General features: G+C 37.3%; 1 protein-coding gene across 5 annotated transcripts in view; it reads right to left on the minus strand.

Moving 5' to 3' along the window:
- ccdc141 (coiled-coil domain containing 141) overlaps nt 1–19374 on the minus strand; it is a 61385-nt gene that overhangs the window by 3294 nt on the left and 38717 nt on the right. For 3 of the 5 annotated variants that reach the window (XM_027162629.2, XM_047814629.1, XM_027162630.2), the window contains 8 exons: nt 14433–14573; nt 12305–12496; nt 10339–10522; nt 8946–9058; nt 7733–7798; nt 7170–7649; nt 4371–5152; nt 1549–2135 (listed from right to left, as the gene is read on the minus strand). In XM_027162629.2, the coding sequence (XP_027018430.2) occupies nt 1862–2135; nt 4371–5152; nt 7170–7649; nt 7733–7798; nt 8946–9058; nt 10339–10522; nt 12305–12496; nt 14433–14573 (2232 nt within the window). In that variant the 3' untranslated portion in view covers nt 1549–1861. Of the gene's footprint in view, nt 1–1548; nt 2136–4370; nt 5153–7169; nt 7650–7732; nt 7799–8945; nt 9059–10338; nt 10523–12304; nt 12497–14432; nt 14574–19374 lie in introns of those variants that run through there. The other 2 variants (XM_047814630.1, XM_047814631.1) reach the window with 2 other exon arrangements.

Genomic DNA, 19374 nt, shown 5'->3' on the forward strand with positions numbered 1-19374 from the left:
AGCCTTCACGACAGCAGGACTTATCTGACGTTCTTTTCAGCTGTCTGTGATATTTATTGCACAAGCAAACTGGACACTGGTGGTTTTGAAATAAGTTGTTGTGTTATTTTTGTCCAGTTTATGGGATCCTGTGTTCAAGAAGCCTCAGATTTCTGTTCTTTGCTGACTGGGGTGGAACTTGATGTGATCCTCTGTTGTTGCAGCCGACCTACCTCAAGGTTCAGAGTGATAGACATTCAGAGATCCTCTGCTCACCAGTGATGTAAAGAGTGGTGCTGTAAAATGCGCCATTCTTGTCTGATCTCTCTCAATAACAAATGATTTCCACCTGAAGAACTGCACTATTTTGCATCACTCCATGTTAACCCTAGAGACTGTTTCTGAAATTTGTCAAATTTCATTTCATACATACAGTGTATTTAATATATAGTATGTAGTATGTTGTATTTTCTGATGGAATTTTCTGATGGAGTTTTCTACATTTTATAAATAAAGATAATAAAATCACAACCTCTCAGGTAAATGAGGAATGAGCAGTTGAGGTGAGATCATGTTAAGATGCTAGTATCATTTTACCTTCCTTTGTCAAAAAAATTGCTTTAAAATAGTATTATATTTTATTTTATTTGATGATAAATGATATGATAAATCTGATGCTATTTCTATGCGGAAACAGGAAAAAACTATTCCATCAATTCCATTATCTTGTTGTTAATTGTACATATCGTCGCTGTCAGGCAGAAACCTTGTATGTCCAAATTTTGTCAATTTCATATTTTTTCACATATCGATGCTATTGGTCAGTCCCCACATGGGTCTGATATTTTTACAAGTTATTAACCAATCTAAAGTCTTGAAAATAGCTTGTGCGCAAATCTCTTAACTCCATTGGACACTTCGACTGCCCACCTCTTCTTCACTCTGCGGGAGAGCTTCGCGGCATATTTCTCCTCAAGTTTAAGAGTTGCAACATATCAACACGTCTTCTGAGGTAAATGTCTTCAAAACATTGGGCTCAAAGAAAAAAAAAATCTTGACCCCTGCTAGTTCTGGTGCTCGTCTGAGGACAGGAATTTAGCGCAAGACAATCCACTGCAACGTGGACTAAACCCTGTGCATTGCAGATAAGATACAGCGTTTTTTTATAATTTCCTGAAAAATAATGGTTTTGGAGATACGAGGATTCCGCCCGACAGTGACGATATTGTACACACATATTGTACTGACTATATGTATGAACAAATTGCACATTTTCACATGTCAACTCATTATCTATATCTTTATCTGTATAACTGTTCTGCAATTTCTGAAGTTTGCTCCTAAGAATTTCACTCACCAAGCCACATGTGCTGTGGTGATGTGACAATAAAAGTGATTTGACTTGACTTGAAACTAGTGAGATGTTTACCATCCAAGTTATAGAACACTTTATTTAAACTGTATGACCAGCACTATGTTTATAACAGAGACAAAACATTTATTAAATTATTATATTTTAACCCTTTGACCAAGAAACTAATCAGCTAACTAAAATAGTCTGGGAGCAACAGAACAATGAATATATTCTAAAATAAAACATTAAATAGATAGCCTTAAAACACTTTACCCATAGAATGACAAATCTACTGATACTGATTAGAATTTACAGAATATTAAACAAATAATATATTCAGTGTATAATTAACTGTCAGGTTAATTACTAGCGATTGTGAGCATGTGATGTGCTATTAAAGTGACAGAATAAATCCATCATGCATATTCCTTTAGTCAGATTTGTGCTTAAAAATCATGAAATCATAAACCAAGTGCAAGTGATAAGCAGAAGGCAGTGGGAGTGATGTTTTTGGGGTCTGTGTACTTATTATAACACCAGCAGGTAGAGGAGCCATAGGAGGACACACAGGGTGCCGAAGCAGGTTTGCCAGTCCAGTTTGAGGGTATCAAAGTCAGAGCAGCCATTACCTTTGACCTGCAGCACGGAGCTGGAGGAAACTGTGCCGGCTGTGTTTGAGGCGCGAACCAAATACTGGCCCGAGTCTCTTTCTGCGGCTCGCTCAATGTACAACACATGCTTGCCTTCTTTATGGGACAGTGACATGCGCTCGTCACTGCGCAGTTCCTGTCCGTTCTTGAACCTGAAGCACAGAGTGAATTGTCACGTCACTCACACACAGCACAGCAAAATCAGACACAGTTAGGGGTGAAGTTAGAAAAGTGGTTATGTTAAAGCTAGAAAGCGGGCCATCGTCGACTTCACCTCAGCATTTCTTTCTTCCGGCTGCCATATTAAGGGATGTTTAGTTACTCTTTCTGAAGGGTCAAGCTGGAATCTACAGGTTGTTGTGATTTGTTACAAGCAATTCTGGCCTCTCAACTTTTTTGTGTGTGACTTATGCTACGTTAGGGAGTTTTTTTTACACTCGTATGGATCTAGCATACAGTCAAACAGCTTGTTTTCATTACCTTAAATATATATTTGTTCAAGTTTACGATAATATCATTAACTTGGGTTACCAAATTTCTAGCCCTACTACATCTCAAAAATCATATGAAACAGCTTAACGTAGCCCTTATAAATTTGAGCCCTGGGAAAGAAAAGTCTTTTCATGGGGAAATAAGTATTTCGCATATTTTTTATGTGCAGATATTCACTCCATAATCCCTCTTTCCCTGCTCAATGCAATACACCTTACATTAATAATCATTCTGTAGATCAGACACACCGTCTGTACTTTCACTTTGCCATTTTGTGGAAATTTTGTAGATTTCATTATGGTTATTTACTCAAAATCAACACCAAGATTGTTTTTTTTAACAATAAAGAAATTAAGCCAACCCGTTAACTGTCCTGTGATCATTAACTGTCCTGAATGCTGCTGTTCCTCCAATGAAGATGTAGGACAGCATGGGGGCAGTGTGAGTCCTGCCCCTAACACAAACAAGGTTGTTGTAGGTCTCATTTCTGTCCTCTTAGTGCAATAATAATTCTCTGGATGTTCATCAGCTTGCCATTCAAAAGATGTATTGAGTCAAAGCAGTCAAATACATTCTATGGACATAGAGCACATGAACAACCGAATATTACTTCCATATTTGGTTCCTTTCTCAATCTGTTGCCTCAAAGCTGAAAGCACAGAATTGTCTAAAATGTCTTCGTATGCTGTAAAATTATAGCTTCTCTTCACTGAACAATAAGTGGCTCAAACCTGTTGAAATATGACAGTGCCCCATGTGTAAAAGGTGCAACTGAACACCTTTGGGATGAACAGAAACTCTGGAACCTTGTGTACTCTGCCTGGAATGGGAAGTTCAAGGTCAGGGTGTAATGGCCAGTGGTCCACAAACTTTTGACCATGTAGTGTATGACATTAAAAACATCTAAAACAGAATTTGCAGTGGGTTGTGCCATAATAAAATTTTAGAGTTCTCGTGATTGATCACAGATCGACATTTTTGTAAAGTTACACTTTTTGAAAAAATAAAGCCCCAGTTTTAGTGCCAGTGGAAAAACACAATGCAAAAGAATGCATTTTAGAATTTACCTACGAGTGTGCACATGTCAAGTGTGCCCTTATGCTATTTGTCTTCTGCATTAGTGTGTCAGTAGAAATGAGCACCTTAAATTTCCAAACATTCATTTTTATCAAATGAAATATTTTGAAACATTAAAAGACCAAAGCAGGAATGAACTAATGTCTGCAAGTTCTCCAAGATACTTGGGACCATTTACTACGTTGTTACCAGCAGTTATCAAGGAAAAGGGTCAAAAATGCATTTGATTTAGTTTTTACTAACTAGAAACTTTACACTTGCCTAAGACCTGCACACATTTTAACATTGTTTGATAATTAAAGGCCCACCACCACCCTCCTTTTTTGCTGTAATTGGCAGTAACCGGTCAGGGGTAGAAATTGACAAGGGTGAGTTAAAATGGTATTGGATTGTAAAGTAATAACAAATTAGGAAACAAAGCAAGGAAAGGTTAAAGTTCACATTTTATAAAGTTAGCAAAGCAGGGGAAAATTAGAAAAGGTTAGGAATGGAGCTGAAAATGGAACGCAGCTTAATGTGTAGTAATAACAACAAACATGTTCAGTTAGGTTACATACTCTCAATAATAACTCTCATGCAATGCAAAAAAATCAACAAAACATTATTTTAAATATGTGACCGTATCAACTCCTGCAGCCACTAGGCCAACAGTGCCTATTTAAAGTACCTGAAGATTTAACTAATATCTGAAACATTTTTCTCAATCATTTTCTTTAGCTATAGTATCAAATGGGAAATACAAAAGAATTACAAATTTCTGCGTAACACAGGAAGAGAAAATTACAATCTAGGGGTTGAGTTTGTTATAAGCTACCCACCAAGTTAAAGCAGGTTCAGGGAATCCAGTGACTTCCACTTCCAAGGTCACCGGAGAGCCCTCCATTACTACGGCATTAGACAAGTGTTTGGAGAAGTTAGGGCTGTGCGTTGCTGCTAGGTTCCCCATGGCTTTGGCGCTGCTCGGGCGCTTTATTTCCTCACGGATGGCCGTGGGTCTGCACAGCTCTGGCTCCTTTTCTGAGGTTAATGGTTTAAGTGAAGCATGCGTGTTACCAGCCCGAGCAACAGAAGAGTGTCGGGCCGAGGCAGGATCATGCACACACTCCTGCATCTCGATCCGACTCTCATGCATGGAGTAAATGGTTTGCTGGCACTCAGTAAGGCCTTCAGGCTTGTTGCTCTTTAAGATGCTGGAGATGGTGCTAGAGACCAGCGTGGGGGTGGGAACAGTAAATGGGCTATGGACAAATGAGGAAGATTCGGCTCTGTAACGGCTAGCCGGGCCTGTGGTAGGGGATGGAAAGTTTTCCTCAGGACGGAAATGGAGTGGATCTCCATGTCTGGAGTGACATTGCTGGCTGTAGTGGCTCGTGTGGAGGCTGTGTGAGCTCACACAATAGCCGTCATCTAGGTCGTTCTCAGACTGGACCATGTTGGACTCAGGGGTTTCAGATAAAGGAGGGAGAGAGATGTCATCTGGTGAGGTGCACTCATACTCATCATTAGACAGTGACTCTTCACTCATGTGATCAGGATGGAAATCAGAGTCTGGTGCACCCCTGGAGAAAAGTTCCTCCTCCCCTGGAAGCGGCACTTCACTCTTTGAGAAACACAAACAAGTAATTTGTTAAAATCTCACTCATAGTTCTAAATTAAATGAAAGTAAAATGAATCAGCCAAGACGTGCTTCCTGTCTAAAACTATGGTTCTTTATTTTATGAAATTCATTAAAGGCTAAAAAAAAAAACACTACTACCCAGTGGTGTAGTCTACGTGATACGCAGGAATACGCTGTATACCCACTAGGAAATGCCAAGGATTTCCGTATACCCACTAGAAAATGCCAAGGATTTCCGTATACCCACTTAAAAAGCGTGAGGATATGTAACAATATCGTTTTGTGACAGAACTTTCATTCATAAATTCACTCCGCACTGTGTTGCGAACACAGACTGTGGTTGCGATTGCGAATCACTAACGTTTTTGGACCATTGGGGCTTCCGTGGCCTGTGACCTGATCTGACGTCACCTACCAAGGAGGAAAATTAGTTGCTTGGTGGTGTTTTGTGGTGCGAATTTAAAATTAACTAACTAATGTAAAAGAAGATCTGAAACGAAAGCAGACTCAAACTACACTCTGAGTGTTTTCGGAAGCCTGCGCATAAAGCTACAGCAGCTTCGGGTGACATTTCACCCACAGCCCGAGTACAAATGTATTTGGAAAGTTTTGTAAACTACCAGTTCATTCAGTTCATAATATTCTGCAATGAAAGAGTGTTGGTGATAAAACTGAACAAATGTTTATTGTTCACTCTTAAATGTACACTGAAAATTGAAAGCTGATAAAACCTGTGCTCCAGGTCCCATATTCACATAACATTTAAGGCTAAATGTAGCTCCTAAAGGTATAAAGTTCACCCAAAAATGAAAATTGTGTTATTTCCTCACCCTCAATTTGTTCCAAAACTGTATGAGTTTCTTTCTTCTGTTTAACACAAAAGATGATATTTTGAAATATGTTGATAATCGGACAGTTGGCAGCACCCACTGACTTTCATAGTCTATATTTTTTCCTACTGTGAAAGTCAATGGGTGCTGCCAACTGTCTGATTACATTTAGCCTTAAATGTTATATGAATATGGGACCTGGAGCACAGGTTTTATCAGCTGACTGTCTTCTGTTGCTTATCATAAATTGGAATGTTGATAACCCTTAAGCAGTATATAATAATGCTCTCAATTACATGTAGATGCATATTTTATGCATTAGTGAGTGTGGTGGTGCCTATGTGGTGTCGCTCTAGGATGGGTGCGTATGAGGCTGGGAGGGGGGGGGGCACAGTATACTCACTACACCACTGCTACTACCCATCCGTAATTGTTAATATTGCTGAATATTATCTATACAGCATAGGGTTGCATCACAAAATGTTTACACTTACACACAAACTCACTCATTTAAAGACAGATAGGCAACATGTTCATGTTTACTGTTTAGTTTTATGTATATAATCATGCCTTATCACGTCTGAATACCAGGCATGGTAAACTGAAAAGCTGTGCTTTTACAGTACTTAGACAGCTTTTCATTCAAACAAATGTGTGTGTATTACTCGACTTTCACATGCACATTCTCGTTCACGTATAGAGTAAGTGGGGCACATTTAAGGAGAAAATTACATTTAAGAGAGAAAGTACACTAAATGGCTAAAGTTTTGTGGACACCTGACTATAACACATCTGACCTGGTCACAAAACTGGAAGCATACAATTGTACAGAATGTCCCTGTATGCTGTAGTGGAACAAAACAACCCCTCTGAACACCTTAAGGATGAACTCTAACACTGACTGAACACCAAACCTCTTCACCCAGCATCAGGGTCTGATCTCATTAATGTTCTTGTGCCTGAATGAACACAAATCTTCACAGCTACGCTCTAACATCTAGCAAAAATCCTTCCCAGAAGCGTGAAGGCTGTTAGAGCATTAAATGGGAGACCTACTTTGTAAATGGATGTTCATCATCAAGCACATATAGGTGTTATGTTAAGGTATTTTGGCCACATACTGTAGTGCATAATCTATGGACATACGGTGAAATTAAATTCATACACACCTTTGCCTCGGCGTGTTGTGTGTGAACACCCTGGAATTTCTCATGGTGAGTTCGGAGGCCTACTGTCTGTTTCTCAGGCCTCTGAAATTCTGAGCAGCTGGATGCTGTGTGGCACTCGCCCTGAGCAGGTGGAGGTGTGTCCTGAGATGGCCTCTTGCTCTGCTGAACAGTGCAAGTCCTCCTGTCTTTCTCCACAGGAGAACCTGACACACTGAACGTGTGTGTCTTTGAGAAGGAGGTGTGCGTTTTTTCCTTCTTCTCCACTGTGGACCTGCTGGTGATTGTCTGCACGGTGCTCTTATAATCCTCCTGTGTGTAACAGCGTGTCTCTAAGAACACCAGGCATGGCTGTCCATGCGTGTCTTGGCTTTGAGATTTGCTTTCGTGTTTCTTGCTTTCTGCTTTCTTTGTGACCTGTTCGTCTTTGGTGCCACCCGGTCCCATTATCTCAGGAGTGTGACCCGTTTCCTTTGCCTCCGGCTGTTGAGATCACAAGAATGATTTACACCATGGAAAATCTACCTTTGTATAATTCCCAGTAGTTTGCTGTTATTCATGCTTACAGTTTCTATGGTGTCATAAGTCTTGTTTTCTTCAGCAGATTGTGCTTTCAAAGACTTTCCCTGTGGCTATTTGGGAAATAGAACACAATTAGTACAATATGTTTCATATTAATGTGCTCCAAAAGTTTCTAAAGTTTCTTGTTTAAGATGTTTTTAATGCTGGGAAATATGCTGGATGCAGTTGGACTCTGTGATACTAAAGAGGAGATCTGAATTCCATGTGATCCTTACACCAATACAACATTTGTTTGACTGTATATTTATAATCACACCCTCCAGTGTCACCCATATGAGGATGGGTTCCCCTTTGAGTCTGGTTCCTCTCAAGGTTTCTTCCTTCACCAATTCAAGGGAAGTTTTTCCTCACCACTGCTGCCTGAGTCACCTCAGACTTGCTCATTGGGGGATAAATACATACATACACATTGTGAACTATAGATACCTAATAATAATCTTAAATTTTTATGTTTTCTTTATATTATTCCCTATGTTTACGTTCTGTAAAGCTGCTTTGAGACGATGTCTATTGTTAAAAGTGCTATACAAATAAACTTGAATTGAATTGAATACAGCTGTACAGCTCTTTAAAAGACACCAGGATTTATCAATAAACATGTATTCAACGTATGAATGTATGAATATTCGATTTGTTACAACTTTATTGGTATAACGATTTTAACAAAACGCTGTTGACATAGTCTCAAAGCAAAATATGTAGTTTAGAAAAACTGTACTTGTGTTGCCCTGCTACATGAATTAACTGGTCGACTGCTAGAGTGTAATCGCCCAGGGTCGAAGTAAAGATCTCGCTACCTAAGTATCAATTTGCTTTGCAGCCTATCATGTCAAAATGCAGAACAATATTACCACAGCAACAACAATTTAATTCACCAATACTGTTAACTAACTAATTTAATCCACATGTTGAGTTCCTAATGATTTCAGGGGGAGTCATTTTCTTATAATGAATATATCAGATGTGATAGACCCAATGCTGTGGAGACGACACAACATCACCACCATCATTTATCAGTGAATGGTGAATAATTTTAATACTGAAGTACTGAGGATCACTTTTTGTGATTTAGCAGTAATACTTTAAGTAATAAATTTTATCTAAATAATAAAAAAAAAAATCAGCAATCCAAAAGGTGTTATATGATGCTTTTACGGTGTATGATAAATGCAATTATAATTATAAACAGCTGCAAACCTGTAATTTGACCTCCAGGTCTATAAGTCCACTTGACATCTCCTTTATTGATTCCACTATTTCACTGTGTTTGTTAACAGTTTTCTCCATGTATTTTGTCCCTTCCTCCGCACCTGATTGAAACACAACAGTCTCACTGTTAGCCACGCTGGACATTCCTGCTCTTGAAGTATCTTGTGAATGGTATTTTATTGCCTCTATTTCACCTGACACGTAACTGATGTGTAACTCTTTTTATGTCCACTTTCTCTAATTGACTAATCACATTTTGGATTTGTGATCAGCATTATACAGTTATATAGGCAAGTCGTGGCCTAATGGTTAAAGAGTCTGACTCGTAATCCTAAGGTTGTGGGTTCGAGTCTCGGGCCGGCCACGACTGAGGTGCCCTTGAGCAAGGCACCGAACCCCCCAACTGCTCCCCGGGCACAGCAGCATAAATGCCTGCCCACTGCTCCAGGTGTGTGTTTACGGTGTGTGTGTGTGTGTATGTTCACTGCTGTGTGTGTGCATTTTGGATGGCAGAGAACAAATTCTGAGTATGGGTCACCGTACTTAGCCGTATGTCACGTCACAATTTTCAAAACAACAAACTGATTGAACCTACAGGTTATAGATATATAAAAAAGCAGATTTAATCCTAATGCACCAGATCAGATCAGTTATCATACCAGTTCAGTCATGTTTGGTGTTCGCTCACATAACGTCTATGCACGGTATAAATGTTCTTTACAAAGCTAACGAAGACAACAGGTAAGTATAGCTTATAGCTAACTAATGCACACTTTATGAGAAAGTTTCTAATTTCTCTTCAAATAGCCTTGTGGAGATGTTCAGTGGTTTCATTACATTATATATGGTCTGAGGGAGAAAGTGATCCCAGTGTGTCAGTTAGTGTCTGGAACAATTAGTGTATTAGTGTAAATAGTGTATGTTTACAACTGTAATGTATGTGGCTATGATATACATATAATCTACATATACAAAAAAATTTTTATTTTAATTAATTGATTTAATTTTAACCCTAGGTTGCTACTGTAAAAAAAAAAAGACAATTAGCTTATCGGGCTGATGGTGGCTTATTTAGGATTTTCTCTCTGTTTATTAATAAGAACGGTCGCTGTTAAAGTAATAAAAGAAAGAAAGAAAGAAAGAAAGAAAGAAAGAAAGAAAGAAAGAAAGAAAGAAAGAAAGAAAGAATGGAGTTTGCACAATGCTGAACTGGCGGCTACATGGCTAATGTAGCAACATTTCCTAACTGAACAGCAGTGTATTGAGGCAGTTTAGGATATTTGCACATTTGGATGCATGAGTTATTTTTCATTAATAACAATTTAAAAGTGACATGATCTACACCAGTCTATGTTTCTGTTGTTGTTTTAATCCATCTCACCATGCAGATGTACTGCCAGCTCGGTGATCTGCTTGATTCTCTCCTCCTGCTGTGGGATTGTGGGCCAGACAAATTTCTCAAACTGCTTACGTAGAGAGCTGATGGCTTCCTTCGTTTTGCACTCAGAGGAGTATTTGCCCACTCTCACAATGGTAGAGCTCGCCTCCTCACTCCAAAATTCATACTGCAGACCAAACCCAAGAGCACATATGAAGGAAAAAAAAATATTTGTAAATAGTTTTTCTTTTCTTTTTTTTTTTGCAAAATATTACTTTACAATATTATGCCATGTAACTGGGAAACCTACAGAGGTACATGTTACAATTTATATTAGAGCCATGAGCCACGAATATGACGAATTTCAGTTGTTTTATGTCGTGAAGTAGATCTTTCCTTTTAGGAGTGTATTTTTATTGAATTTTTAATTGTATTAAACATTTAATTAGATGATGATAAACATATGAAATAAAACACTTGTTAAATGGAGCTACTGCTGCAGCCACATCAGTAAATCTTTTAAAATCATTGAAATCATCCTATAAATGAGCTGTTACAATAGGAACATTAACATATAATAAAAAGAGCTAATTTCTATAAACCTGCTATTTGCTGCTACTTACGTACAAGGCTCTAAATGGTTTAGCTCCCATCTATCTAACTAATCTTCTAACACTTTACAATCCTTCACACTCTCTGAGATCACAAAATTCAGGAATCCTGGTAGTTCCCAGAATATCAAAGTCTACTAAAGGTGGTAGAGTGTTTTCATACAGTATTTGGCTCCCAAACTTTGGAATAGTCTTCCTGATTGTGTCCGGGGCTCAGACACACTTTCCCAGTTTAAATGTAGATTAAAGATCTATCTATGTAATCAGACGTACACATAATAATGTGTTCCGTGTCATGAAGATTTCAGAACATTAGTGAGAAGAGGCATCTGGCCTGTGTGGATCCTGAGGCATCTAGAGATGCACCAGCTCCAGTTGGATTCCGGTTCATTAGGATTTCAGACATTCAAGAGGAGATTTCAATTCCATGTGGTCTTTGAGGACAACAACCTCCTCATCAATACACAATTGTCAGACTCTATCTTAGTGAAGAAAAGACATTATTCATAATAAAACTATCTGGTGTTTGTAACAGTTTATAACCACACCCTCCAGTGTCACCCAAATGAGGATGAGGTTCCTTTTCGAGTGTTGAAGAAAGACCTTCTGATCAATTTAGTTCTGATTCAGACTTAACAACATAATTAAGAGGCACGATGACACCTGCTCATCTAAGCACATATTTAATACCCGCTCTTGCCTCATAAAATCTCTGTTCCTGAGGTGACTTGTAAGCTGCATTAAATCACACCTCAGGGCAAAATGGATCCATTTGCAGTATCTTCATCCTGTTTTTATGCATGTACAAATTAAAGTCTTGTGCATGTGAAAGATACTACATGTAAGTTTTTTTCTGCAGCTTTTTCTTTATATAGATAAATTCCTTCTAAACCCAGGATCAGTGTCTTGTGCAGTTCTGATGTATGCCGTGTAAGAAATCACTGAGGATTATTTATTAACAAAGGTTCTTGGGGCAATACTGATTAGCTGAAGCCTAATGTGGCAAACCATAACATCCAAATGTAATGTATATTCTCAAACAGACTTTAGTCAAGACAAAGAAAAAGCCCCTAACACTATTCTTGTCTAGTTGTGTTGTTCAAAACAGACAGGCAGAAGCAGCAGCAGTGGCAATAACAATGCCATATTTGGATCATGATTATATAAGTGTGAGCTGTATTGGAGGGATGATTCAGCAGTAGACTTGTTATTCACTTTGCACTAATAAACACAAGTTGACCGGAATCAGTTTACATATACGTAATCACCACAGCTGTCTTAACAGTTATCTCAGGATAACGATTAGAAATGATCTGGTGTTGAAAGCAGTGTTGCAGTGTTCAGGGGTTTTCCCTCACCTCTTCCATGGCTTGCTGTAGCTTCATGTTGAGTTCCAAGTTCTGCTTGTAGTCCTCGATTGTCCTGTCAAAATCTCCCACCTGTCTCTGCAGCTCGTTGATGGAATCCTCAAGCTCTCTGGGGCTGCTGCCGATTAGAACCTTTTCACTGCTGCTCGGTAACGTGAAGGCCTGCAGCTTCATCTTCAAAGCCTGTGACAGAGCAAAAAAACACTGAATGCAGATCACCAACTAAGACTTTTGTTTTATATATGGGAGCTATGAAGCTAGATAAATAACCTAGCTAATATTAATAATAATAATAATAATAATAATCTTGATAAATAGTTGCTAACTAATCTAAAAAATAAAAGCACATCACAGCCAATTGTTCAACTTTAAATGAAATGGCACGGGGAGAACATGCAAACTCCGCACACACAAGGCGCAGGCGGGAATCGAACCCTTACCATGGAGGTGTGAGGCGAACGTGCTAACCACTAAGCCACCGTGCCCCCAATTTATTGATTGATTGATTGATTGATTGATTGATTGATTGATTGATTGATCTATCAATGCATATCAATGTGTATGTATATTATATATGTGAAAACATGTAGAATATATATGTGTTTGTGTGTGTGTGTGTGTGTGTGTGTGTGTGTGTGTGTGTGTGTGTGTGTGTATGTGTGTGTGTATTCTTGTATATTATTAGACTTATAAATTCAATTATGTTCAATTTTAACTTGGATTTCAGTTCACTATCACCCAGATTTAAAGAACGTAGGCCGACAACAAAAGTTTGTGTGAAATTGATGTGAATTAACACTATTAGGATTTAAATAGGACAGTAATGTAGTAAGACTTAATAACTACACAGTGGTGACTATATAACTACGTGTTCAAGGTTGATATTAATTCAGAAAACAAACGATTTTCATTTAAATGTTGTAGATATCTATTTAAATCTTATTTAATAAGTCATAAGTTATAACTTATATAGTTTAGTTTCTGATATTGCAGGACTTGTGTGGCTGAGTTTGAACTCAAATTTACTTTTATATTTAATTTTATTGCAGACATAGTTCGGCTATTTTATGACACAGATGTTATTACACAGCCAAATGATGACTTTTGAGGCAAGTAGTTAGGTGGTTTTCACACTAGGCATGTTTGCTGTGGTCCAACTCATTACCTTATATAACTGCTTCTATTATACTAAGTGTTCTTTCCTGTATTTTTGCACATGTTCTATAGAATATACAGTATGTACTCTGGTCGGCGCTGCTTTTGTGTTTTGTCTTTTGTGTATTGTCTTGTAGTGTTTTGTATTGTTTGTTTGCACTGTCTTTTGTCTTGCACTGTTTGCACCAGGTTGCACAGATGCACTTTATGTGGCTAGGACTAACTTACTTAAGTCCTTATTTAACTACTGTGTTGTTCTATGTCTTTGTCTTTGTTCTATGTAGCATCATGGTCCTGGAAAAACCTTGTCTCATTTCACTGTGTACTGCATCAGCTATATATGGTTGAAAGGACAGTAAAAGCTTATTGACGACTTAAATCTGAGCGTGATTGTTCCCACGTGGTTCCCAACGCAAATTTTTATTATTCTATTTATTGTGGTTCTGCGATTCTCAGCAACATCTATGTGTATCGCATGGCATAATTCATCAAATATCCAGGCAAAGGCAGCTTACTGCTTGTGACCAATGATGTCTTCATCAGGTAAAACACATGCACAGAGGTGCACAGGTTAATTTACTTTTGAATCACGTTCACATTTACAGGAATTGCGGTGAAGGTCCACTGCAACCCGAACTCACACCGCTTCCTAAAGGTAGTCACTTCCTGTACCACATGACAAATTTCACATTTGAACTGAGCTGTTTCAGACTAGACTGCCAGGGTGAAACCATCATAAGGCTTGCAGTTTCACAGTGCTACACTACTGTAGTAGTTCTAAACTTTTCTAACTTGTTAGCTACAATAGCAAACTTCAGAAACCAGTACGTTTTGGCTGGTCAACATAATTTGATGTAAAACAGGAAACTGATCAGCTCATGTTTTTTTTAAATATTCCTTTAATCGACGAATTTGTTTAAATATAGCATTTAAAAGCTTATGAAAGTGTACTCGGTGTCCTTACCTGCAGCTTTTCTAAGTATATGTCAATTTGTTGGAGCTGATTCTTTACAGCTTTCATGTTTCTTAGCTTCTCATTTTTCTTCATATAGTTAAATTTCAAATTGTTAAATTTCTTCTTGATGTCTTTAAAAGACTCTCGGAGCTGCAAGGAAACAAACAGAAAACACTTGGCATGAATGACAAACGCATTTGGCTTGAATCAGCTGTGGCATGAAAAACAGCCAATATGATTAAAGAGTTTTGGTGTGTGTGTGTGTGTGTGTGTGTGTGTGTGTGTGTGTGTGTGTGTGTACATGGGGTAAAGGGGGAAACTCGCTCAGGCAGAACAGAAGCATCAGTAAGGAAGGGGGTGATGTTCTGTCACAGGAGATTATTTAACTGCTTGTGCTGGGGGTAATTTATAGAGCAGAGCCATTTCTGTTCATCCCATCAGACTTTAGCAATGGTGTCATGTCTCATGTGTCATCCAAGGACAGCTGCAGCCCAGCAGAAAGGCCTTGGTAGAGCTTCCCATCCTCAAGTCTCTCCTTAGAGGGAGGGGTAGAGTATAGCTTTCTGATGGACACCTCATTTTATTTCGTTTCATTTCATTTCTCAACTCTGTGTTCAGTAACTTAACAAGAAACATGACATTTAATTTAATAATTAATGCCCAATTACACGCTCAAACTGCCGCACAAAGTGATCAAAAGTGTTCACATCATCATCATCATGTTCCTGAGGTGAAACAGTTTTATCTCTGACCTTACAAAGTGGTGACACGAGACTGTTAAATGAACTTGAAATGAAACTCATTCAGCTTTTCCACAGATTATAGACTCACTATTTGAAACACTCATTAGAAAGAACTAAACCGTTAGAAATGCACAGCTACTACATTGACCTCGTTTCTGTACAAACTCAATAAGAGCTTTATTTAAGGTTTTAAATCAAAACTCTGGTCTTGAGGGGTTTTTTTTTGTCTCTTACTAGCATAATGATGTTTTTTGAAATGTTTTTATAGTTTACAAAGCAGGATTTGCACCGAATCATAGTATCTACTAAATGCTTTAAATTAGAAATTAATTGTAAATATGAAATAGAAAATAAATGCAAATTAGGACCAAATGCTTGATCCTGATCCTTGTTAATTTTTTTTCTCATTAATCTACATTCAGTACCCCATAATGACAAAAGGAAAACAGAATTCTAGAAATGTCTGTAAATTTATTAAAAAGAAAGAAATCTGAAATATCACATTTCTAGAATTCTGTATTGACTGTTTTGTCATTATTGGGTACTGAGTGTAGATTAATGAGGAAAAATAAATTGGAATGACACTACTAACAGGCTGCAGAGTAACAAAAGGGGGTCTGAATACCGTACATAGGGGGTCTATAATGTTAGGTCTGTGTGTGTGAGCTGTTACTATGGAAACAACAATGAATTAGCCTGAGTTCATTAATATTAACCCAACATTCAAAAACTGGAACTATTCAGTTATAACCATAGCAAATATGTTTAAAAAAGGAGTCTGTTTATGTTTGTGGTGTGTTGGGTGTCAGAGAGCGAGCGAGAGAGACAGAGAGAGAGAGAGTGTAAGAGAGAGAGAGATCTGCATTGACTGACAGGAGCAAATGGTACACCTACAATTTTCAGCTTGTTTATTCATGCATATTTATGAGCGTGTGTCAGCTACATTAGCATGACAGACACAACAAGAAACCATGTTGTCACGCCACCAAATAATGACTTTCTGCTGAATCTCATGCCGGGAGTAAATTAAATGAGATGAAATGAGTTAATGTAGGAAAGGAAATCTCTGTGGTTAAATAAATGACCAAAAAAAGTTAGCAAAGTAAATTTAAATATCATTCATTTAATTCCAGGAGGTACAATGAAGCCCAACCTTTGCTCTAAATATAACTTCTTCTACATGTACATTGGATACAGATATATAAATAGACCTGGAGGCCAAACAGATACACTCCTTTCTCATGGATTTATTACAAAGACCTCAAACTAATGCAAAGAATGATTCATTTAAATTCCCAAATATGTCACGTGTCCTGGGCACACACGGTGATATCACTGCCCTCTAGTGGTTATACTGAGAATTACATGGCTCTAAGTAGCAGTTTCATAGTATTAGTTTATTGCCATACAATGAAAAATAAAGTTGCTGTAATATTATCTTAATACAAATGATATATATGAGGCATGTATATATATAATTTACTAATATTGTTCTGACCTTGCCAAAGTTATTAGAAATAAGAAGTCGAATAAAATATACTAAACAAAAAGTATAAAAGAGGGCTATAAAAATATTAAATTCAAAGCAAATTTCAAATTACAATTAATCAATTAAATTTAAATTAGTCAACAAAATGACATTCTTGCTCCTTCCTCAACATTGTGTGTGTGTGTGTGTGTGTGTGTGTGTGTGTGTGTGTGTGTGTGTGTGTGTGTGTGTGTGTGTTATTTTAATAAATTAGTTAAATGACATTAATGGGTTTTTAGCTAAGAGATATATGGACAGAGTAACACAGGTGGAACTTCTCACCTTCATAGACAGCTCAAGAGATATGATACTGTTATTCTGTGTATAAGTAAGTAAGTAAGTAAGTAAGTAAGTAAGTAAGTAAATAAATAAATAAATAACACCTCCTGTCAAAATGTGAATCTTTGCATCTGAGACAAACTTTCCCATAAATTCTGATAAAGGACGTTACAAAAATGTAGACGTTCCCCACATGAGGGAGACAAATACACACGTTTATAAATGTACGAGTACGTGCACAAATGTGTATATACACCAGTTCTGATATGACTGAATATATCTGAGTGAGAAAATGTAGAGCTTTTAATCTGATTCAGGAAAATCTGGAGCCAAGATGGAAAAATATGGTAACTGTGAGTGAGAAAAAAAAGACACAAAATGTAAATGGGAAGATGAAATAGTGAAATATAAATTAATACATCTGCCTATTTGTCTACAATGTAAATTACATGCTCTTTTCTGCTCAACCCCTAAAATAATAGACAAAATATTTGTTTTTATTCCTCACCGTTTTATCTTTTAAGAACAGAAATTCTATCAAAACAAAAAAACTTTAATAATAATAATACATTATTATTATTATTATTATTATTATTATTATTATTATTATTATTATTATTATTATTATTATTATTATTATAAGGAAGCATATAACAGCCAAAATTATGTACTATTTGATTATTTGACACCATTATAGCATATCATAATCTTAAAAAAAAAGCTAATCTTAAGATTGAGGAATTATGAGGAATTTCTGATTTATTATTTTACTCCAATATGTTTTTCAGAGCAGGAGAAGATTTATTTTGTCAGTAGAATTTCAATAGAACTTTAAGCGCTGGATTATTTTCAGAGAACTGATAAGAAGTGACTGATAAGAAAGAAGTCCTTGTTGTTCTCTAAAGTGTTGAAGGACAAAAGGCAGAACCGCAGCACCAGAGCTGGAACAGAAAAAGCCCCCCAGCCTATAGTCTAAATAGAAACCCTCTATAAATAGCTCAGGGGCAATGGGACATTGGAATAAGCCCCTGAAGTTCTAGCATTCAGCTCTGGGCAGTAAGAAGCATCAGACTGGATAAGAATGAATTACTGTTTGACCTGTGGAAGGACGCAGGACTGTGAAAAATCTAAACTTTTCATTCGAATGATCTGAGAAATCGTGAATATAATCAATTTATTTAGTACTCCAGATTATACAATTACCAATCAAATATAATATTGATTATACATAATAAAAGGTATTTCTAGACATTTTTCTCATTTCAAGCTTTACATTTTATTATTTATTGGAAAATAATTTTGGTAGAATTCAAACATTCGTTTCTTGAGAGAAGCGAAATAATCAGCCAAAAGAACGAGACCGGCTTGAAACAAATAATAATAATAATAAAAAAAAGTCTAGAAATCCTGTATCAGGTTTATGGTAGTCTTATAAAATGAAATACTAGACACATTTTAATAGAGTTAGGCTTTTTCATTTGTTAAGATCTATTCTGATTAGTATGTCAGTTTGCAGGGGAAAAATAGTCTAGACTACAATCGAGTCTCTACATTAAGGGTTATGTACGAATGGTGAGAAATATCTAGAACCCAACCAGGAGGTCAGTCTTGGGATTCAAAGCTGTGAATAATTGATCCAGTCATCACCGATATCACCGATCTCAATAACTGAACTGAACTGTACTGAGCACAACATACACACATCAGCTGTATGGACTGCACAGACCCACACAAAACACACACACTGACACGTCAAACTGTTTACATGCTGCTTACAATCCATCAAACTGTTTACATGGCTGTTTTGCACACTTTTCTGCTGTTTTTGCACAAACTGTCCAACATTTCAGCCGTTTTTGCACATATTGTACAATATCTCAGCCATTTTGCACATACTATACAATATTTCAGTAATTTGCTGTTTTTTTGCAAAATTCTATATATTATCCCAAGGACCTGCTGCTAAGAAACTGTGTTCATTCTAATGTTACTGCACGAAAAATCGTTGGTCGGTCAGCGCTGTTTCTGTTACTGTTTATTGTCTTTTGTGTACTTTTTGTATTGTCTTGTAACTTTTCGTCTACACTGTCTTTTTTCCTGCACTGTCTTGTCTGTCTCGTCCTTGCACCAGGTTGCACAGTTGCACTTTATGTGCCTAAGACTACTTACAAGTCTTTAGCCCTGTCTTTAGCCCTTTAGCCCTGTCTTTTTTTTATGTAGCATCATGGTCCTGGCAAAACGTGGTCTCATTTCACTATGTACTGTACTGCAACAGCTATATATGGTTGAAATGACAATGACTTGACTTTGATCGTTATTATGTCGTTATTGATTTGTTGATCCAGAAAGTGAGCTTCATTGAAGCAGTGTAAGGACTGACAGGTTTATATGAATAGGATTT

Source organism: Tachysurus fulvidraco, chromosome 6 (genome assembly GCF_022655615.1).
Source record: "Tachysurus fulvidraco isolate hzauxx_2018 chromosome 6, HZAU_PFXX_2.0, whole genome shotgun sequence".
Lineage (NCBI taxonomy): Eukaryota > Metazoa > Chordata > Actinopteri > Siluriformes > Bagridae > Tachysurus > Tachysurus fulvidraco.